Source organism: Oryza glaberrima, chromosome 10 (genome assembly GCF_000147395.1).
Source record: "Oryza glaberrima chromosome 10, OglaRS2, whole genome shotgun sequence".
Lineage (NCBI taxonomy): Eukaryota > Viridiplantae > Streptophyta > Magnoliopsida > Poales > Poaceae > Oryza > Oryza glaberrima.
The window spans coordinates 17,875,409-17,897,456 of NC_068335.1; the positions used below are offsets into that span (position 1 = coordinate 17,875,409).

The 22,048-nt window shown below is 44.4% G+C and overlaps 4 protein-coding genes across 6 annotated transcripts; 1 reads left to right on the plus strand and 3 right to left on the minus strand.

The window, feature by feature from the left end:
• Positions 1-873: 873 nt before the first annotated feature.
• LOC127752943 (uncharacterized) lies at positions 874-3,608 on the minus strand. Its single transcript, XM_052278392.1, has 2 exons — positions 2,872-3,608; positions 874-1,583 (listed from the first exon to the last, which is right to left on the minus strand). Exons 1-2 carry the CDS (start codon positions 3,292-3,294, stop codon positions 1,056-1,058), a joined length of 951 nt encoding a protein of 316 aa, XP_052134352.1. The 5' UTR covers positions 3,295-3,608; the 3' UTR covers positions 874-1,055.
• Positions 3,609-7,745: 4,137 nt separating this feature from the next.
• Positions 7,746-8,837, minus strand: LOC127785644 (uncharacterized). Its single transcript, XM_052313045.1, has 2 exons — positions 8,456-8,837; positions 7,746-8,292 (listed from the first exon to the last, which is right to left on the minus strand). Exons 1-2 carry the CDS (start codon positions 8,753-8,755, stop codon positions 7,768-7,770), a joined length of 825 nt encoding a protein of 274 aa, XP_052169005.1. The 5' UTR covers positions 8,756-8,837; the 3' UTR covers positions 7,746-7,767.
• A 3,151-nt stretch (positions 8,838-11,988) lies between these two features.
• Positions 11,989-16,211, plus strand: LOC127786410 (uncharacterized). Of its 3 annotated transcripts, none has more exons than XR_008019964.1 (8): positions 11,989-12,231; positions 12,322-12,352; positions 12,445-12,463; positions 13,543-13,643; positions 13,890-13,988; positions 14,755-14,930; positions 15,375-15,650; positions 16,093-16,211. XR_008019964.1 is itself a non-coding variant. In XM_052313816.1 (7 exons), the coding sequence occupies exons 1-7, from the start codon at positions 12,070-12,072 to the stop codon at positions 15,459-15,461; spliced, it is 675 nt and encodes a 224-aa protein (XP_052169776.1). In that variant the 5' UTR covers positions 11,989-12,069; the 3' UTR covers positions 15,462-15,796. The 3 variants fall into 3 exon arrangements, 1 of the variants encoding a protein (XP_052169776.1); XR_008019963.1 differs by lacking the exon at positions 16,093-16,211 and adding an exon at positions 15,822-15,964; XM_052313816.1 differs by lacking the exon at positions 16,093-16,211 and having other exon boundaries at positions 15,375-15,796.
• On the minus strand, positions 16,035-19,844 carry LOC127786409 (cytochrome P450 86B1-like). The gene is made up of 2 exons (XM_052313815.1): positions 18,459-19,844; positions 16,035-16,443 (listed from the first exon to the last, which is right to left on the minus strand). The coding sequence occupies exons 1-2, from the start codon at positions 19,758-19,760 to the stop codon at positions 16,063-16,065; spliced, it is 1,683 nt and encodes a 560-aa protein (XP_052169775.1). The 5' UTR covers positions 19,761-19,844; the 3' UTR covers positions 16,035-16,062.
• Between the last annotated feature and the right edge of the window lie 2,204 nt (positions 19,845-22,048).

The window sequence follows — 22,048 nt, forward strand, 5'->3', positions numbered from 1 at the left end:
CACAAAAATCACCCAAAAAAATCGTAAGCACTTACGAGTAAAGATTCTTATTAGGTTGCATGCCTAGAAGAAGTAGGGATGTGAAAAATTAGAGTTTAATCCTATTGAACTAGTGGATTGTAGGTTGCATTTAGACAAAATTCGGTCTTTCACTACCTAGGACCGAATTGATGACTGAATTTTTCGGTCACGGTTTCGATCTTTTCGGTTCAGTTTTTTCTGTCCATCCCTAGCTTTTAGTTTGACCAAGTTTGTAGAAAAAAATATTTTCAAATCAAGACAAACTTATTATGAAAATATATTGAATTATTTATTTATTGAAACTAATTTAGTATTATAAATATTACTATATTTATCTATAAACTTAGTCAAACTTAAAACAGTTTGATTTTGATTGTCTTATTACTTGAAACGAAGGGAGTAGTCCTGTACGGTAGGCTTCAGGCTTTAGTAGTCTAGTTTGGTTTTGTTTGTTCCTCGCCGGAGTTCACCGTAGTTTCATAAATGAAAATTTTTGCCAGAGTTATATGCTGAAAATGACAGGTTTTGAAGCCACCGTCATCTTAGCATATTTCCCCCCCGATTTTATTGATCACGATTCACGCGTGTGTATGTAAGTACATATCCAACATACGGAGATATGCGAGTCTGGGACAAACTCACAAACCTGTGAATCTCATAACATTTCTATCGTGAGCGTACTCGCATCTACAAGTACAACTGCCAGTACATTTGAACTAGTGTGATATGAATAAATAGCGTGATGAATGCACTAATGACTCTTACCGCTACGTCAAAGGTGTTTTTCCAGTAGAAATTAACCCTCAAAGATCTCTGTACTCCTATCACAAATGCAAGCAATTCAAACCATAATTAACCAAAACCGAACTCAATCATTTTTCTTCTCTTCTTTCCCTAGTATACCCAATTTCTCTTGTCACATGTAGCAATTTAACCAAGAAAGAAAAAAAAAAACAAAACAAAGAAGCCATTCAAAAAGGGACAAAAAAAAAGAAAAATCATTTACAACATCAACGGCCGGTGATGATGATTATTTACAAAAACCGGGAGGAAAGCCTCTTGCCGCCTCTGTCCAGCAAACCTTCCATCACCACCTTCTTCTTGTGCTCCTCCGTGCACACCTCCACCACCGCCGGCCTCTCCTCCGCCGCCGGCTCGTCGAACCTCCCACTCCCGCCGCCGCCTTTGCCCTTGGCAGCGGCGGCGCCGGCGGCCTGCGCCCGGACGAACCGCGCGGCGTACAGGCACGAGCAGAGGAAGGCCACCGCGGTGACGCGGCCGAAGAACACGATCACTCCCAGCGTGGTCGCCATCGTCCACAGCCCGCCGCCGCCGCCGCCGCCCGGCTCGCGCCGGAACGAGCCGTGCCTTCTCGACGGAGCTCTCTTCACGCCGGCCAGCTCGCCGGGCGCCGGCCTCGGGCACGGTTGCCAGGCAGGCGGCGCCGTCTCTTTGGCCGGTGCTGCAGCGTCGCCGCCGCCGCCGGTGACCGTCTGCTGCGGCAGCGACTTGCTTCCGCTTTTCCTCTGCTTCTTGCCGCCGTCGGCGGCGAAGCTGCCCACCTGCGGATCACGGCGACGAGCCATCGATGACGACAAGGATTGCACGCGAATTATTCGACGAAATGTAAAGCACTAGGAGAAAGTTAGCCACAGGAGTTGAGCTACCTGCTGGCTGCTGCTGCCTGAGATAAGCTCAGCTAGTGAATCAGCGGGTGTGATGCGCTGATGGTGTCACAATAATTTAAAAATCTGCTTTTTAAAAACGAGAATTTAAAATTTGTTTTTGAATGGTGAAAAGGCTTCAATTCCAGCCAGATTTCCAACGAGATACAATATTGAATTTGGCCCATCATGGTAGGGGTGTAGGACCGCCAAACTCCAGAACTCATCATGGATTTGCTACTACTTGACCTGCATCGATCATTGTTCTTTTTCACCTTATTCGCTAGTATACTATTGAAACTGATTATTTGCTTCCCACGTTGAAAAAATATATTTTTAAAAATAATGTAGTAAAAATATTTTACATTAAGCTATCTATTAAGTTTATTTATTAAAATATATAAATTATCATTATATTTTAGTAGATAATCCATAGCGATAAACCACTCAATAATCTAAATAAAATCGAACTTAATATGAAAATATTTTCTCTACTAATATTCAGTGTTTCAGTGAATGACAAAGATCTTAACAGCAAGAGACAGCATGGCATGAACGACAATGATACAAACGGTTAAACAGAAGCTGACATTGACACAATCACAAGGTACACTATTTCTGCATGAATGCCATGTGTAAACAGAAAAGTTAAAATCCCCGAGTTTTTTTTTTTCAAAATAATCTCGTAAGACTATGAAAAACAATTCAACTTTTATTCCTTTTTTTCAACACACGTGACGTGACCAGCTATATATTATAGTCAAATTTGAGTTATTTTTTCTCCGAATGTCACAGCCCAAAACCTCGCAACAACAACAGCGACTAGTTTCCTTAGGCTTCTTCCACGCGCCGGCTGCGTTTGGTGGGTCAAGCACGCAGGCTATGGCCGTGGTGGGCCCCACTGCATCCCCATCGTCGTTAGTCTCCCGCCAGTTTAACTAACTAACTATTACCCGGTTACTACTACTACTAACCACGCAATTACCCACTAATGAACTGCGACATTAACGTGTCGACGAAGCTATGCAGGTAAGAAAAATTCACGCTAATGATCAGAAAATTTTACGCTAATGATCGATCACCACATACACAAGCTGCTCGAGATCGTGGCCATGGCGAATGGTTTTTTTGGAGAAAACCATGGCGAATGTAATGTTTTGGTTTGACGACGTGGGTGTGCGCGTACCTTGGGGAGTAGTAAGCTGCCGGCTGCCGCCGCCGAGACGGACGCGGCGGCGGCGAGCGCTTTCTTGGCCGGCGACGGCGGCGACGCCGCCGACGACGATGACGAGGAGAGGAGGAGTAGCATCCGCTTCTTCATCCCCTTCGCTTCCTTCGTCGCCGTCGCCGTCGTCTTCTTCTTCTTATTGCCGCTGTTCTTCCGCCATGGCCAGGAGAAGAACCACGATAGCCTGATGAGTCTTAACCTGAACCTGAACCTTCGCCGGCGCCGCCGCGGCTTCGTCCTGGAGCCCCACACGCCGCAGAACGGTGGCAGGCACGAGCAGCAGCCGCCTGCGCCGCCCTCCTCCTGCCCGCCGCCGCCGCCGCCGCCGTACTCGTTGTCTCCCCGACGTCGCCCACCATGACGATCCTCGTCAGCGCGCATCGCGGCGTCCCGACCGCGCCGCGCCGCGCACCACGCGGTGTGGTGATCGCGATCACCGCCGCCGCCGCCCGGCGCGCCGCGGCGGCATCATCCGACGCCGCGGCAGCATGCCACCAAACTAACTGTGTGACGTACACTCGCCGCTCGCCGCCGCAGAGCGATCCCGGCGATCCTCCGGCCGGCGGCAGATCGATCGATCGATCGAGGAAGGAATGGATTTCTCTGGGAGGCGCTCGCGCGCGGCGTCGCTTGATTTGGGCGTCGCGCGTCACGACCTGCGACTCGTGGAGGCGACCGTCTCGGCACGTCGAGGAGCAGAGGTATACAAGCTAGTACTAGCAGTTTTCAATACGATAATTTAAGGCGAGAAAGCGAAGGTTTTTTCTGGGTTTTTGGAGGAGGAGAAGACTAAACAAATTTAAATCTTCCTTTTTTTTAAAGGCTAAACAAATTAGAATCGCGGGAGACTCTGACCAACTTTGAAGCCACCGCGTGCTACTGGCGCCAGTGAGGAGGGGGATATGCGATATGCGCGCTAGCTTGCAACAAACTTGTTAAGAATTGCGAAACAAATTTCTTTTGGATTATTAAGAAGAATCTTGGCATGGATCCAATGGTCCAAAATCTGTAAGATTTCATCTACAAATTTCATTCGAATGCTATATAGCAATCCCGTTATTTATTTATTAATGTAATGAATTAATTGTTTGAGAAATAAACTTTACAAATAGTTTAGAACTGATTTTTTTTTAAAAAAGTATTTCTATAAGCGTGAAAAATATAGACAAAATGCTGAAAATGGGCCTGAAGTTATTCTTCTGGAGATCTTATCAAGGACAAAATTACTTGGAAGTTGGAATGCATACATTATATTTTGTAGGATTTTTGCAGTAATAAGTTTGTCTTTCGTACAAATATTTTTGATGTCCTTCGTTTATAAGGCCTTGACAAAAAAAATTGTTTATTTAGGACCAGGATAGGATTTTTTTTTTTCAAAAAAGAGAGACAAAATATATCAGACATCGATCGTGTCATACAAGATTCTTCTTTGTCAACATTCTGATTAAAAACTTGGGAGGACATCCGTCTGCAAATGCTTGCCATGTTGAAAACAGGGGCTGACCGGCTTACACATGAGCTAGCTTTCGTAGTACTATAACGTACCTATGGACATATGGAATACAATAAACACCACCAATGGATCAATATATTACGGAATATCACAAGTTTATCTATTCTTGAATAACACTTTTACTTGTCGGAATTTCGTATGTATTTAAAATACAACTGGCATTAACAATTCAAGGATATTCCTCGTATTACATTGTTTATATTATTGAAATGACAATATTGCACTCAAGGAATATATGATGATTCTTTTTAGAAATATGTATAAGGCTTATGTGTTTTGTATTAAGATTGGAAAGTTTATACATCACTTGAACTCAGAAACAACAACAAAAAAAAAAAAGAGAACAAAGATAACAAAGCGGAAAAGAGGAAGGGATGAAGGTGGCTCTGGTAAGGCTGTGTTCGGAACTCTAAGTTTTCAACACTCTCCTTTTATTTTCTGCGCGCATGCTTTTCAAACTATTAAACGGTGCGTTTTGTTTAAAAAAAAGTTTCTATACGTAAGTTACTTAAAAAAATCATATTGATCCATTTTTTTAAAAAAATAACTAATACTTAATTAATCACGTGCTAATGGACCGCTCCATTTTCCGTGCGCACTGTTAGAGTTGGAAACTCAAGCATCCGGACACAGCCAAGTCTATATTCTCGCGTCATCCAATTCAAGTGACTTTTAGCCACGGTGGTTGCGCTATATCGGCGCTCTGGCTGAGTGATAGAGTATAGTCTCTTCCACCGCGTCGCGAGCTGTCTCTCCAAATGTTACATTCTTTCCAAATGTCCCAAGTTGCTAGGATGATCACCGTGTCAAACCCTTCATGTGCGCCTTATCGATGTTTTTATGATGCATAACATCCATTTGTGATGTGCCAACCATGTTTCCATAGCCGAGAAAAGGAACACAGGCAGAGCAAAGCCTACCTGATACCAAAATACCCTCAAAAGTTCACAGAAATTATAACCAAGATTCAATATTTTGGTTTGAAATTTCAGATTTTCCAGCCTCCTCGATCAGAAATAACTTTAACTGCATAGGGCAGTTGGCAGGGACACAGCTGTCAATCTTCCCCGCCCACGCTCCAAACCAGGTAATTTCCTGTTATCCATTCTAGTGTTATTTTTTAAAAAAATACTTTGGGCGAAATTTTGTCTTTTCTAAAAAAATTACCAAGAAATTTCAATTTCAAATTTTCCTTATGAAATTTCAGATCTCCCTGGGCGCCCCAACCCAAGTTTTTTTTAAAGTAAATTTAACAAAACTACTATACTTTGACTAAATTATCGCAAAACTACATATTTAGGGTCATATATTAGCAACAAATTTATTCCAAAACTACATATTTAAGATTAAGTATCCCAAAACTACATATTTACTAATAAAATTATCATAAAATTACATATTTTGGGGTTTAAATTCTTTCACTAATGTTTGAGTTGTAAATCTCCAAGTTTTATGATTAAACTGATGTTAAACATGTAGTTTTATGTAGTTTTATGATAATTTTATTACTAAACCTATAGTTTTGCGATATTTTACCTTAAGTATGTGGTTTTGTAATAAAATTAGTGTTAAATCTATAGTTTTATGATACATCATGTTAAATCTGTAATTTTATGATAATTTGAGCAAAGTACTCCCTTATTTTACCCTAACTTAAAGAGTAAAAGTCAAGAGTTACAAGTTATAATGATGCGACTTTGGGTCAATATCAACAGTTCAATTCGTGATAATTAGAGCACTACAGTAGAAAACAATATTTGGTATCCTATACCAATTAAATATGTGGTATCCTATACTAATTAGGATTTAGTTACGTGTGACATATAAGAGCTGTGTTCGTATGTTTAATCTGCTTGTCGGCTGGACAGAACTGCACGGTTTTGAAGGGCGGACATATTGGGTTTTGGAGGGCGAGCATATGGTCTCCTTAAAAAAAAGATTATGGAAGAAGAAAATCCGAAGCTATAGCCGGTCAACTCACCTTAGGCCGTGTTTAGTTTGATGCCAAAATTTTTTGACGTATACGGACACACATTTAAAGTATTAAATATACACTAATAACAAAACAAATTACAGATTTGGACTGTAAATTGCGGACAAATTTTTTGAGCCTAATTAATCTGTCATTAGCAAATATGAGCTATTGTAGCACTTATGGCTAATCATGGCGTAATTAGGTTCAAAAGATTCATCAAGCAATTTATATGCAAACTATGTAATTGGTTTTTTTCTTCCATATTTAATGCTCTATGTATTCAAACATTTGATGTGACGGAAAAGTTAAAAGTTTTTTAAAAAAAAGTTAGAATCTAAACACAACCTTAATTTGCTCTACAGTGTTAGAAACTTCTACCCTCATGGACCTTCATATGAAAGACCTCTTCCCTTGGGGACCAAGCAATTCCAACTCCAATACTTATCCTGCAGCTTCCCCTTGACTCAATGGATGATCTCATACTATTCCTTTTCTCTTCTTCATTTTTTAACATCTCAGCACACGATTGGCTCTGCATTTGACTGTAATATACTTCCTTAACAGAGAATTAACCATGATTTGGTACTAATCCTCCCATGTGTACAGACCATATATATATAATCTGATAATTAATCATCATGTGCATCCATGCTCGCTCGTGGTTTTACTTTGTCAGTGGCCGAAGCCGAAGAAGCAGCCCATCCAATCCAGGTAATTAATTAACAGCGACACAACGAGAAGAACTATCAGTGTACGGCACAGCGAGCTATCTAGCGCTGACGAAACAGTGAACTGATTAGTAGTAATTAGGTGCAGTTTAAATACGCCCATGCATGTGATGTGGTTGTTCATCCGCTGCTTGTCTTCATCTTCGTGATTCTGATAGTGATGATAGCTTAATGTTTATTTTAATTTGGAAATATATATATATATGTGGCACTACTGCTCAGTGAGAGTGAACGATTTTGATGTTATGTACAGCTGGGACGCAAGCAAAATGTGCATGAATTAGGTTTTTTTTAAAAAAAATGCGAGGAATTAGGCAGGCATTTTGACAGAAGAATTTGAACTGTTCGTGATATCAATTAAGTGGTTGGTGAAAAGGACTTGGGTTAAATTAACCTGTGATGATTTGATGGTAACTACCATACAATCGCATAGAAATTTCGTTGTTTGGACTACACGGTAAAGAAGAACAAACGCAGTTGAAAAAAATAATAATCAAAGATGAGCTCACTAATTCACTTGTTTTTTTCTCTCTCCGTTTTGTTCATATTTCTGAACATTTTGATTCTCATTTGTAAATATAATCACAACCAGTAACGAAGAATGAAATAATTAGCTGCTAATAATGTGTAGTTCGTAGCTATCTGCGATCACGCTGGAGAAGCCCCTTGAGCACAACCAGCTTCTTGTAATCCTTCGAGTTCACGTCGCCGACGACCTCCTCGCCGCCGCCGTCAGCCGCCGGCGGCGGCGGCTTCGCCCGGCGCCGATTGAGCTGGAGCCCGTACACCGCGGCGAGCCACGCGCACACGCAGACGACGGCCCAGAGCCGGCCGCCGAGCAGCCCCGCCATCGACACCGCCGCCACCACGCACACCCCCATCGCCGGCCCGAACTCGCCGTGGCCGCAGCTGCTCGCGCGCTCGCGCGAGCTCGCCACGACGACGACGTCGCCTTTTGATTCGGCCGTCTCGGCGTCGGCGATGGCGCCGGCGCCGGCGCCGCGCGTCGTGGCCGGAGCGACGACGTCGTGGCGTCGTCGAGGCGGTGGCGGTGGCGGCGGCAGCTCGGCCGGTCGCGGCAGTGGCGGTGCGGTGGGCTCGTGCTGCTGCCTCTGCCCGCCATGGACGTCGTTGTTGCTGTTGCTGTTTCTCCTGACATTACGCTGTGACACCATTTTTAACGTGTCAAATCAAATGCGAATTTCTCAGACGATGAAATTACAAAAAAATCTCTCACAATGACGCAATTAATCCACGCGATTAATGTACGTGTTGAACTGAAAATCGTGTACAATAAAGCATGATATGATCGATGCATACACACACCTTGAGTAGTCCAGGCACGCACGACGACAGCGGCAGCATGAAGCCGCAGCCGCCTCGCCGGCGGCGAGGCCGCCGTTCGCCGCCCTCCTCGCCGCGCCTCATCTCCCGCTCAGCCGATCCCGCCGAGGAAACCGCCCCGTCGTCGTCTCCGGCGCCGTCCACCGGCACGGTGCGCTTCCTCCTCCGCGGCGGCCTCCCCGCCGCCTCATCCTTGTCGTTGCCGTCTCCTCCGAAGCACAGCAGTACGGCGAACCAGCGTCGCCGTCGGCCGCCGCCGCCGCCGCCTGGCTCTTCCTTCATGCGCGCGCCGCCGCGGCGAAGCTCAGTTCAGCTCAGCTAGCTCGCCGGAGATGAAGACGACGACGATCGATCGATCAGGCAGCTAGCTGCTGCCGAATCTCCGAGCTGAGCCACTATCCATCGATCGATATTAATAAGGCGGATTTGGACCAAGAAAATGATTAACTAATGCCCCGATTAAATTAATCCATTGGTTGGAGCAGCTTCTCCGACATGGTGCATCCCGTTAATTAACTGTCGGATTAGTTGAGGAATCGAACGGGATTATCTGCATCGGATTAACGACGACGACTAGCAACAAACGAACGGCACACGCCAATTAATTAATTCGTCATGGCTTATGATAAAATTGCTTTTACCTAGTAAAATTTGTAAATGGGGTCGATTTTTTTGATGGGAAAAAAACGAGGTCAATTTGCTTGACAAAATTTGCTCTTGATTAACTTTTTCTGCAAGCTATGTTCGTTGGATGGATTCACCGCGTCCTTGTAGCTATCATTGGCATTTGTATCTTTTTCTTTTTGAAAATGATGGTATTTGTATCGGAAGTTACCTTCATTATCTGGAAAATATGATCGATCGTCGCATCAAGAATTGAGGATGCTGAGGCGCGCCAACGGCCGCACCTCCTATATATAGTTTGACTGTTTGTGTTGTATACTTGCGTAAAATTAGAGTAAAAAATCAGGGGCATCTCAGTGGATGACTTAAAATAACAAAAACTATGTGAAGTAAATTAAATTAACATGCAAATGTAGAGAAGATGCAAACTTGGATAGTTTTTATTTGAAGTAATCACTATATTATTTTTTTTAAAAAATAATCATGTGTACATACAAAGTACCTTTGAAAAATAGAAGTAACTATTTCCAGTACTAAAAGTATGGGAATATTTTTTCACGGTATTAGAAGTAACTCTAAAAGTATCTGTGTAGCATTTTGTTTTAGGGTTAATTAGATCCATGCCATTGCAATTTTGCCATATTAAAAAAATGCTTCGCGATATCAGCTGGGTGCCACTGAAACTTAGTCGATTACTATTGGGTATGTGGTATCCATAACCATGACAATAGCCCCTGACTTCAACTCAAATGAATTCATGTTTGTCATCCGCGTTTTCCTGTCAAAGTTGTCATGCTCACTTGGTCGTTCTCGATAATAATTGAGAAGACATGGAGTACTCAGCATCATTGAAACAAGATCAACGGTTCATAAGTGAATTTGAATTGTGTCTAAACAACTGCCATAAACGAGCCTGAGAAAATTTCGGCGGCAACACATATGAACGAGTTAATGTTCTCAAACCGAAGACCTTGGAACAACAGTCACAATGCTCGCTTAACCATTCTCGGACGATCGAGAAGATGCAGAGTGTGCGACTAAATTTCTTGTCTCGCCGTAATCGAGAATTTGGGTTGAAGTCAAGAATTTTCATCTCGGCGGGTACACCATCGCTACATTCCGTAATCTTCGTCGAACTCCACCAACCATTCTCGAGTAATCGAGTAATCGTATAATCTGCGACAAAACCCTGAAATATGACTTTTCTGAAATCAATACTCAGAACAGATTGTTAGATACAAATGGTCCCCAAGTGAGCACTCAAGGGTAACAAAATATAATATGAATTTGAAAATTGAAAATAAATTGAATTTACATGTGACAATAAAAGAGTATTCTCTCTAAATCTGCCCTCAGCAATTGGAGTATGGTACCCTTCCTAGCTCCCAGCTATCTTTATGGAAAAGTCGTTTTTCCACAAAGGCAACTTAAATCTTATAACAAACCAAGCTGAAGTTGACGAAATCCTAGCCCCTAATCGTGAAGTTGGTAAAGCCAATTTCCGATTACACGGCTTAGTTAATACGCATTCAGAACAGCGTAAAGGGATGAAAGGATCGACTTCAAGACATGGCGATATTAGAAAAGAGGATCAACGGATAAATATTGCATATACAAACACTTATAGAGGTTGTCGGAGAATCCATCTCTTGAACCCATCTCGTTTAAACTTTGAAGCACCAAATTCCCTCTACCTGGCATGCCATTGTCGACTACTATTGGGTATGTGGTATCCATAACCATGACATATAAGTCAGTTCCATCTTCTTCCTCTATCCTCCCCTCTTCTCTCTATCCTATCTTCATCTTGTTTTCAAATGTGACTGACAACGAGGAGGGCGCCAGCAAGGGAGGAGGATGAGCGAAGGAGGCTGATGATGGCGGATTGCCGCTGATGGGAGGTCGACGGCTCCCGAGCTCTACCACCGCGGATGGGAGAAAGTCGAAGACGATGGCGACGACGATAGTAGCTCCCGAGCCCACCCGCCGAGGATGAGAGGATGTCGACGAGCGACGGCGGTGGCTCTCGAGCCATCCCGCCATGGATGGGAGGAGGTCAAAGATGGCGGCGACGACGACGGTGAGGTCGACAACGGCGGTGGCTCCCGAGCCCACCCGGATGGTTGGAGGTCAACGAGCGACGGCGGTGGCTCTCGAGCTCTCCCGCCTTGGATGGGAGGAGGTCGAAGATGGCAGTGACGATGACGGTGGGGTTGACAACGGCGGTGGCTCCCGAGCCCTCCCGTTGTGGATTGGAGGAGGTCGACGACGGCGGCAGCAACGGCGGTGGCTCTCGAGCCCTCCCACCGTGGAGGTGGTAGACGACGGTGGCAGTGATGGTGGTGGAGGATGATGTCGGGGAGGTGGTCGACGACGGCGCCGGAGAGAGAGACTGGAGAGAGGTAGGGAAAAGAGAAGAGAGGGAAGAATGGTGAACAAGATGGAACTGACAGCTAGATCCCATGTGCAGTTGAGGCTAACGGAGATTTTTTTACAGATTTCGTAACAGAGTGGCATGGTTTCAATTTCCTCAAATTCAAGTGGCGCGTAGCCGATATCGTGAATAGTAGTGACATTATCTAGATCGACATATTTGCAATGGCATGGATCTAATTAACCATTTGTTTTATTGCTGGTCTCTCTGGCATGATTTGGCACAGATATTAGTGACTGTGGATAGTTTTGTAAAATTCTGAATGCAACCTGCATATATGTTCTAAATGTTTACTTATTCCACATGAATTAGATATGCAACCACAAAAACTTACCTATGTTTTCTTTTGGTTGCTGTGGTTGGTGACGGTTTTTATATTTTGGATGCACAAGATGTAGCCAGCTTGGCGTAGATCGGCACAAACCACACGCAGCCGTAATAAAGTGTAGTTCTGGAATTGAGACGGTAACTGCTGCGTCCACTGTGACGTGTTCTGTTCGGAGGCCTCGATTCCAATTCGAAGGTTTCGGAATCTGAAATGGCGGCGGCGGCGGTGCGGGCGGCGGAGGAGCTTGCGGAGAGGGAGATGGCGGGGCGCGACGCCTCCCACGACGCCGCCCACGCCCTCCGCGTCCGCGACCTCGCGCTCTCCCTCGCCGCCGAGCTCGGCCTCTCCTCCTCCCCCGACCGCCTCCTCATCGTAACCCGCCGCTTCCTCCTCCTCGCTTTATCCGTTTTCTCTCTTTTAGATTTTGTTGTGATAGACTTTGTGGTTGATTGATTGCTGCAGGTGGAGATAGCCGCGCTCCTGCATGACATCGGTAAGTTGATGATGTTTTTGATTTCATTGGTTTTGTGTGGGGGAGAGAAGATGCCATGTTTTTTTTTTTTTTTGCTAATTCGGTTCTTGCAGGTGATTACAAGTACACCAAGTGAGGATACTTCCCCCGTTGCTCGTTGATTTGTAATTCAGTAAGCACGATGATCGCGAGGAATGCTGCGGCGGCGGCTGCGGCGGTGTTTTTTCTTTTTTGTTTACTTGCTTTCCCTTCCGCCCCCAACTCGAACAAGTTGGGGGCTCCGGCAGCAGATTGGGGCTGGATCTGTGCTGGACGGCGGCGGCCTCTCGTTGGCAACGGCGAGCGGCTCGGGCTGCACGCTTCCTCGTCGACGGCGGGCTGCGGCCCCGTTCGCAGTGGGGCGATGGCCTTGTTCTGCTGCTGCCATTGCCGGCCCTTGCTCTCGGCCCCCTCCCAGTTCTTCCTCCCCTTGCTCGTAGGCCCTCTTTGTTTAGGCTTAGGCTTATTGGCTGACTTTTAAGTCACCTTATTGGTTTATATGATTTTTAAGTCGGTGGATTTAATGTCCTAAGTTTAGTGGTGGAGTCATACATCTATCTCACATAAGCTAAAAAAAGCTTCTCCAACCTAGCTTTTGGCTTGAGTGACTTATGGCTTCAAAAAAGCCAATTGAAAAAGGCGCTTATTTGTTAGGCTTAAACTTTTCGGCTTATAAGTTGGCTTATAAGCCTAAACAAAGAGGGCCTCTATAGCTCGTGCCTGAGGTGCTTGGACGCCAGAGGGTTGATGCAGCGGTGGCAATGCCGGGCATTCATGGGGACGGTAGTGTGTGGGTGGGAGGAAACAGATCCCTTGACTTTGTGAAATCTGCAGTTGTGCCACTGACATGTGGGCCCCACTTTTTCGCGATGGCTCACATGTCAGTTCCACAACTGTAAAATGCAAACCGCACAAAGTCAGGGGAGTCTCTCGTTCGCGTGCGGGATGGGGTGTTGGTCTCTTAAGAGTTGAGAATGAGATGGTGTAGTGTTGATTTCATGCGGCTGCGTTGATGTTCCGTGTCAAGGAGTATGGCAAGACTTCCTTCGTCATGGTGTTGTTTTTATTTTCTTGTAACCCATTTGGGCTTTTACTCTACTTGTTGAAATATAATTGGCAGCTTTTCTGCCTGTTTAGTTTTTTGAAAAAATGTTTGTTGGGTGAGTGGATAGGGACAATGCTGAGGATATGAGCATCGTGGAGAGGTTTCTTGAAGAGGTGGAACTGGAGCAGGGCCAGAGGGAGGAAATTGTGGCGATCATTAAGGGGATGGGTGAGTTCTTCATGTTTATGAATCTGTGGATGAAACTATTTGGCAAACAGCAGCTGGCTTGAGCTTACTTAATTGTTCATCGAACTTCAAAGCCATATAAATCTTATAGTTTATAAAATCCGTTTTTTTTTCCTGTAGTACAATCCCATTATGATAATGTTGTATCATATGAAGGCCATAAGTAGTTCTTAGTGTATCCCTAGTTATGCAATGCATGCGTTATAACATCTCAAATCTTATGTGCAGGATTCAAAAATGAAGTTTCAAAGAAGTCTGTTGTTGAGCCTACTCTTGAGTTTGCAATTGTACAAGATGCAGATCGTCTTGATGCAATTGGTGCAATTGGCAAGTACTGCTTAACCAAAGTTTCTTTATCAGCTCTACTCAAACAAAGTTTCCTTCAACAATTAGGATGCAGTAAATGTTGCACTGGTTATGCAAAATCTTTTCCATGCACCATCTTGTTTTTTCCCCTTCTTCCTTTGGACTCTGATGGCATAAATTTATCAAGTGTTTGCCACTGTGCTTCATCATTTAGTTTTTCAATATTGACTAGCGCACATATATCATTATTTCTTCCTCTACTGATAGAAGTACGCCACAATCTTTTTCTTGGTTTTAATAGGACTGTCACATATGTTTTATTGTCCTGAGTCTTATGCTCTTACTTATCTCAGCAGTTGTTTCCAAATATCATGAGTTTATAAGTTACTGTACCTCTTAACTTGCTTCATATGCGTTCATATGCTAATTGCACTTTACCCCCTTGTCATATGAAGCTGAATTGAAATTACTGATACCACACAAAGGCAGGATATAGGGAGGAAATTTTTAGGTAGCAATGATCCCCTGAAATTGTAGACGAGCAAGAAATAGGGAGAGATAAAAATAAGAAAACATCATGTACTGTTAGTTTGCAAGATTGTACTGTCTACCCTGTCCTGTCCAGGTCCAAGTGTCTTCCAACGTATGCTGATATGGCTAATGGGCTAATGGGAATCCTACTATGTCTGTTTCAATTGAGAAATGCATATGCTTTGACTGCCTTTTTTGGTCTCATGTAGTATGAATAAGTGCTCTGTGTTCGAATCTTTCCCTAAAACACCTGCAGGTATTGCAAGATGTTTTACGTATGGTGGGAGCAAGAAAAACACATTGCATGATCCTAAGATACTGCCGCGTGATAATTTGTCAAAGGAGAAATACATGTCCAAGGATGAAAAACAGACATCAATTAATCATTTCCATGAGAAGCTATTTAAGTTGAAGGACATGATGAAGACAGAGGTAGGTGATGAGTTATGTAGACATGTGTTCTTACCGCTGTCCTAGTTGAAGCCTATGGAGAAAGCATTAAATATTTGGACCTATTGAACTCAGTATTAAGAGCAGTAGATCTATGTTGGGTCTTATCTTCATCAATTTACACGTGTCAAGTACATGAAAGAAAATTCTGCTTACTGATGCTCATGGTATATCTTCTGATTTAGCATGCATCTGTACATTGGCGAAGTGTATGAAAAGTGGATTCTGTGTACTAGTCATCAATACTCCCTGGAGATTCCTATTATACCTTCTGATGGGCTAATAATCACTCGTTGTCTTTACTTTATTCAAATTATTGAGCATGCATCTTAATACCATGTACTCCAATTTACCTAGTACAAACATTCCTTGTAGAATCCCATTATCTCTTCCTTTGGCGTTGACACCATTTCACTTTGTGCATAGGCCGGGAAAAAGAGAGCAGAGAAAAGGCACAAGTTCATGGAGGACTTTGTGGCTGAATTCTATGAAGAGTGGAGTGGCAGAGCTTGAAGTTGACCAACCAGGTTATGGGCTGTTGGTTTGTGGCATAGCTTGAAGTTGGCCAACCAACAACTCATATTGCTAGTCGTCTACTTGGTGACATTAGCATGTTTTGTTGCTGATATGTTAAGCCATGCAAAAAAACGAGGGATAAAGCACACTTGAGTGGCCAAACCACTGAATAATGCTCCTCAACAGGTACTTTGCCTGAACTCTGATTTTTTTCTGGAGCACCTGTGATTGATGTACATTTGATCGGCAGCAAAACCATCACATCTTGCAGTTATTGTGTTGAAACAGCCTTGCTAAAAATTATTAGTAATATCATCTTAAAGTATTCCTCACATGCATATACATTAAATTCTATAGGCACCACACTTGGCTACAGTACATATTGCTATTTGGACAAAAAGGAAACAGATCAAATACTAGTACATAACAGCAAACTTCAAATGAAGAAACAAATGCAGAAGAAAGCTTTGCACAGTGCACACGCATCATCTGCTTCACCGACCACATCTGGAAGCCACCATTGCTTCCATCATGTCCTCCATACTTTTTTTTCCCCAAACTATGAGCCTTATTGCCAAAGCTCTTTAACAACTTGGTTTCAAAGCTTGCTCTTGTCCCTCTTGGTCAGCTTCACCTTGAGCCCATGCTTCATGTACATGGTGAGCGCCATCTTGGGCGCCACTGGGTGGCCGTCGACGACGCGGACGTGGTAACGGCGGAGGATGGAGGCCGCGGCAAACTTCATCTGGTAGTAGGCGAAGTCCTTGCCGAGGCACAGACGAGGGCCGCCGTTGAAGGCGGTGAACTTGTAGGCCGATTCGCCCATGAAGCGGCCGTCTCTGAGCCACCTCTCCGGCTTGTACTCCCTGCAGTCCTCCCCCCAGATGCTCTCCATCCTGCCCATGGTGTACATGGCATAGATCACCTTTGTCCCCTTCTTCAGCACCGTCCCGTCCGGGAACACCTCGTCCTCCACAACCTGACAACAGGCCATGAGAAATGTTAAGCCTGAAGATTAGCTCATCTGTTTTTTTTTTCTTAAAAAAAATTGGGTGTCACAATCTTTATGGCTCAAAACTTAAAGGAGGATTTAATTTGCTGACAAATAGGTTGTCATTGGATTTAATTTGCTACTATTGATTTCCTCTGGCCTGATAGTTTGGTAGGTGATCTGATGCAAAAGATGTTTGAAATTATCTGATCCGGCAGTAAGTTATAAGTTGTACTTTTAGGATCTGTATAACCATTAATCAAGATAAAGAGTACCCTTTTGTTGTCAATCCACTTTGCAAACCTACATGTAAACTAAAAACAGATGCATTGGTGCAACTACATCTGGAACTATCTTCAACATGTCTCTATCATGCTGAAGAAGAGTGTCATAAGTCTTCACCAAGATATCCAAAAACATGTAGTAGATGGCCAACTTGCAACCTATAACTCATGCTTGTTGCATTCTCTTCTTCTTGTTTTAATATGGCACATCAACTTCAAGATGCAAGGTCCAATGCTTGTTGAGCCTGCATGCTCAACTGCGCATGCATCATGACTTCTGTGCAGGGGTCAGCTGGTTCATCAACTTCAGTAACACTCAACCTCAATATCTACAGCCTAGCACTGCAGTAGTAACTTCCTTGTAATTTGTAAATGCTTTACTACCATTGATTTAAGAACTGGGCTCTAGATGGAGAACTTAACTATAAATTACTAGTCAATTGCCCTTTTGTTCTTTACATCTACTCCACTATTTCCTCCAATGTGCAAATCTCACTCCTGAGCTGGCTACCAGTAACCGGCATACCGGTCAGAACAATTTGAATTGAAACCTACAATTTAGAATTCGAATTTGAAATTGTATGAACTGTATTTTTTTTTCTTGTTATGTCGTGTGGATTTGGTATTATTTTTTTATATGCTAGATCCATAAAAAATTACATATATGCTACATCCATAAAAGTTCACATATCAGCCATGCCAAAAGTTTGAATGAATCCAGACCGGTTACCGGTGGTAAGTGGTAAAAATTTGGGTTCAACCTTTTCGCAGGTAAAAAACTGATAACTGGTATTTTCTCCAATAAAAGTTTGAATCCTGATATTTGAGTTTAAAAACTGGTTACCAGCTGTAACTGGTAAACGGTAAATATTGGAATTTATGAACAATTCGTCGATAAAAACCGCTACTAATTGGTTAGTGCTTGTGTACTGTTTTCCAGAGGTACTGGTACTCACAACCTTGATTTCCTTGATTCCTCTCCTCATGGAGACATGCCATTTTGCCATGTCTTAACTTAAAAACTGTAATTTTTGTCTTCCAACTATTTTGCACTATAAATTACTACCTCCATCGATGAACCAACGTCAAACAATGGAAACCGGAGGGAGTAAAATTTTTGTTTTTGTAACTATTTTGCACTAGAAATTACTTGTCAAATTAAAGTTACCATTCTAAAAACCACGTTGATGCCTAAAACAACATATTCTCATGAAGACTACTGTGCAAACTGATGAGTACGTTAATCCGTACTACTAATAGCTGTTGGTTTCATGTGGTACTACTAGTGATGGTACTGTGCTAGCTAGGAGCTGCCGGCTACCAACTCTTCATGCAGATGTAGTTATATCACTCACGCATTTTGGGAAGAACTTGGCATTATTTGGATGAGCTAGCTCTACCAAACGACAATACAAAACACAATCTTTCGGACACGACACATTCATGCTCACCATGACATGCACACGCACTTCATGTCTTTTCTTTCTCTCCTCTACTCCCCTCATTTTTTAAAGTAAACATTTCTAACTATAAATACAGAATATCTATCAAGATTCATAATAAAAAATTACTCTATTTTAGAACGAAGATAATATCATACACACACACATATTTCTCTCAGCGTATTATATGTATAGTGTATAAGTGCAGAGACGGGAGATTTATTTTTCATCTTTTATGAGAGTATTAAAAAAGTATTGAAAAAACGTATATACGTACCTCTTTGTGGTCTACGGGTACGGACGGGTAGAGGCGGAGCGCCTCGGAAAGCGCGGCGTGGAGGTACTCCATTTTCTTCACCTCCTCCGGGTGGAACACGAGGTCGTCCTCGTCGGCGCCGTTCGCGGCCGCCGCCGGCGCCGGCGACGAGCTCCTCCGCGCCGCGACGATGTCGTCGATCTCCTCGAGGATCTTGGCCTCGACGGCGGGGTTCTTGTTGAGCAGCCAGAAGAACCAGGCGAGCGCCACCGACGAGGTGTCGCGGCCGGCGAGGATGAAGTTGACGCAGATGTCGCGGAGGAACTTGTCGGAGTAGGCGGCGGCGCCGGTGTCGGCGTCGCGCATCTTGGTGAAGATGGTGAGGAGGTCGGACCGCCCCCCGCCGCCGCCGCCGCCGCCGCCGGCGACCTCCTCCTTGCGCTGGCGGATGACGTCGTAGGCGAACCTGTCGACGCCGGCGAGCGAGCGCTGGAGCACGCGCTCGTGCCCGACGCCGAGCGCGCGCATGGCGCGCCACACGGCGGTCGGCGTGACGAACCGCACGATGGTCGCCTCGGTGGCGTCCTCGAACGCCTTGGCGAACGGGATCTCCGGGAGCCCCGGGCGGAGGCAGCCCGGGTCGACGCCGAACGCGATCATGCACACGTTGTCGAACGTGAGGCGGAGGAGCACGTCCTGGAGGTCGACGGCGTCGCCGACCTCCTCCGCGTCGCCGAGCACCCGGAGCAGCCGCCGGTGCACGAGCTCCACCAGCGAGCTCGCCGTGAGCGCCCGGAACTCGGCCGAGTGGAACTCGAGGCTCGCCGCCTTCCGCTGCCGCCGCCACACCTCGTCGTCGGCGCCGAAGATGCCGTCGCCGAGGAGGTCGCGCACTGTGTCGCGGAAGTAGGGGCCCTTGGGGAAGCTCCCGAACTTGGTCTTGAGCATGTGCTCCAGGTTCCTCGGGTCGGAGGTGACGACGCAGTGGAGGTTGGTGAGCCATGGCCCATGGAACGTGAACGTGCCGCCGCGCGACGCGAGGACGCCGGTGAGCCACTCGTACATGTCGCCGCGGAGGCCGAGGAGCAGCGACGGCAGCATGCCGACGAGCGGCCACGACGGGAGCCCCTGCGACCGCCGCTGCCGCAGCGAGTGGATCGCCACGAAGATCGACACCGCCACCAGCAGCTCCACCGTCTGCACCTCCGGGAACGCCATCATCCCGGCGACGATGCCGCCGCCGCGCCGCCCCGCCGCCGCCGCCGCCGTCGCGTTGTGCGCGCCGGCGGCGCCCGGCATGACCGCGTCCATGGTGGCGCTCATGGCGTTCGCGAGATCGTGGTGCGTGAAGCTTAGCTTAAGCTTAAGCTTAGCTTGAGCTTGAGCTTGAGCTTGTGTGTGAAGTGAGGAGATCGATCGAGTGATGAATATTTTGAGGGGTTTAGGGGGCGTTGATATATAGGTGGGGGAGGAGTGGCACGTAGGGTACAGGTGGCCGTTTGATTTGGTGAGCTAAAAGGGTTGAGATAAACAACTAAACCGAGTAGATTATGAAATTTATTTGTAGAGACCTGAATCTTGTGCCTCAAGGCTTTGAAATCTACTCCTTGTGCTTAGAAACTAATTCTTTTTGTTTGTAATTTCGTACGTACGTCGGTATCTTACTCCCAAGTACTAGTACTTAATTTCTTGGGTCATTTTTATTAATTCCAGTATAATGCTATCAGTAACCATCATATCTCACCCAGGACAATAACCTACATCACATTCACGTAGAGGTGCGTTTCCACTTCAGTATACCACTGCACGCATGCACACTACTACTTCGTACCCGGAATCTAATAATACGCCTATACATGTACATATATACACAAAACAAAGTGTCGAATAAGGCTATTTTTCCAAATAACATGAAAATTGTACAACCACACGCCCCACTATACACGTACACATTTAGTGGTACACCTCATTATATAATATACGCTCAAAAATATTTCAGTCCATCTCTAAAGATACACTTAGTCTCACTAAATTTCTATCGAAAAACGTGTTTTTTATAATTCTCGTGAAATACAAACTATTTTACTTATGTTCAATTGGAATAAAAGAAATTCACATCAAATCAGTTTGACATAGCTCCGAATCCAAGGTTTCTTAAAAACATTCCTAGCTGATCTCTATGGAGATGTTATTACACTATAATAATATTTGGATGAACCATTTTATTCATACTTTAAATGAAACAGAAAACTTTAAACCAATATAATGTACACTCTCGGTAAAATAAATCAACTTCTATGTACAAATCTGGATAAATATAACATAATATGTTTGTCCAAATTCATTTGTAAAAGTTATCTTTAAAAAAAATTGGACGGAGTAATTATTCTCAAACTTCTAACCCAGCTAACTAGATACGAGGTACTCCATAGAGCTATGCCAAACACATGACCTTAAGCAGGGCATTAATTAGCATCTATTGGCGACACCATTTTCTTTCTTGGGTTGGGTAAAAACAAGCGGCGCGCAAATGCAACCTGCCGTTGACAACATTCAACACCCATATGCTTTTCTTTCTTTTTTTTTCGCAAGATGCAGCGGCACGCTTGCACGCGATCCGGCCGATCGAGCCGCCTTCTCCCCCCTGCAGCTGGGATCCCGCGCGCGCGCGCGTTCGCGAGACGGACGGCCGGTGGCCAAACGCAACTACCACACCGATCACCGATCGATCCGGGGGCTCCCGGTTTTCCCCGTACGCCAAATACGTGGGCAACTTGGCGACTCCGGGGGAAAAACCAAGGGTCGGCGACGGTCGCTGATCAACCAGATCGTTGGCTGGAGGAAAAGAAGGCGCCATTTTCTTTTTTTAATAATGGAATATAATATCCCAGTCTTTACTCAAAAGAGCTACAGCCAATTATTACATAGTAGTTTTCATAAACATAGGAAAAGAAGGCGTCATTTTCTTTTTTTAATAATAGAATATAATATCCCGGCCTTTACTCAAAAGAGCTACAGCCAATTATTACATAGTAGTTTTCATAAACATAGGAAAAGAAGGCGTCATTTTCTTGGCAAGGTTGATGAGGGAGCGCAGTCGTTTCTTTCTCTCCTCATCGTGATAGTTACTACTCGCTCTGTCCTCTAATATAAATGATTTTTTTATATTTTACTGTTACTGTTTGACCATGTATCTTATTTAAAAAAATTTAAAATTATTATTTATTTTATTTGCGACTTACTTTATTATCTAAAGTATTTTAAGCACAATTTTCGTTTTTTATATTTGCACAAATTTTTTAAATAAGATGAGTGGTCAAACAGTGAAAACAAAATATCAAATCCCTTATATTAAGGGGACGGATGGAGTAGCTCAGACTATGTGGGTAAAATCCTTTAATTACAATCTGTTTAGCAAGAGATGAAAAGGAGATTGGGAGTTTAAATAAACGAGTCGGGGAACGGATTGATTATTTTTTCATAAACGCGTAAAAGAATTACATGTCATTCTATTAGAAGAGGGCAAGGTTTTAAATACACAGGGATTAGTTACGGGAGTTTTATTTTTACTCCCAGACCGTTGTTTAGTAGTAGAGATGAGAATCATGGAG

What these genes read in the sequence shown, in the direction of transcription:
- LOC127752943 (XM_052278392.1), bottom strand. Translation starts at nt 3,294, where the DNA reads ATGCGCGCTGACGAGGATCGTCATGGTGGGCGACGTCGGGGAGACAAC. An exon ending in GCAGCTTACTACTCCCCAAG is followed by an intron (nt 1,584 to 2,871) that starts GTACGCGCACAC and finishes CGTGATCCGCAG; the next exon opens with GTGGGCAGCTTCGCCGCCGA.
- LOC127785644 (XM_052313045.1), bottom strand. Translation starts at nt 8,755, where the DNA reads ATGAAGGAAGAGCCAGGCGGCGGCGGCGGCGGCCGACGGCGACGCTGG. An exon ending in GCGTGCCTGGACTACTCAAG is followed by an intron (nt 8,293 to 8,455) that starts GTGTGTGTATGC and finishes ATGGTGTCACAG; the next exon opens with CGTAATGTCAGGAGAAACAG.
- LOC127786410 (XM_052313816.1), top strand. Translation starts at nt 12,070, where the DNA reads ATGGCGGCGGCGGCGGTGCGGGCGGCGGAGGAGCTTGCGGAGAGGGAG. An exon ending in GGCGATCATTAAGGGGATGG is followed by an intron (nt 13,644 to 13,889) that starts GTGAGTTCTTCA and finishes TCTTATGTGCAG; the next exon opens with GATTCAAAAATGAAGTTTCA. An exon ending in TGATGCAATTGGTGCAATTG is followed by an intron (nt 13,989 to 14,754) that starts GCAAGTACTGCT and finishes AAACACCTGCAG; the next exon opens with GTATTGCAAGATGTTTTACG.
- LOC127786409 (XM_052313815.1), bottom strand. Translation starts at nt 19,760, where the DNA reads ATGAGCGCCACCATGGACGCGGTCATGCCGGGCGCCGCCGGCGCGCAC. An exon ending in TACCCGTAGACCACAAAGAG is followed by an intron (nt 16,444 to 18,458) that starts GTACGTATATAC and finishes GCCTGTTGTCAG; the next exon opens with GTTGTGGAGGACGAGGTGTT.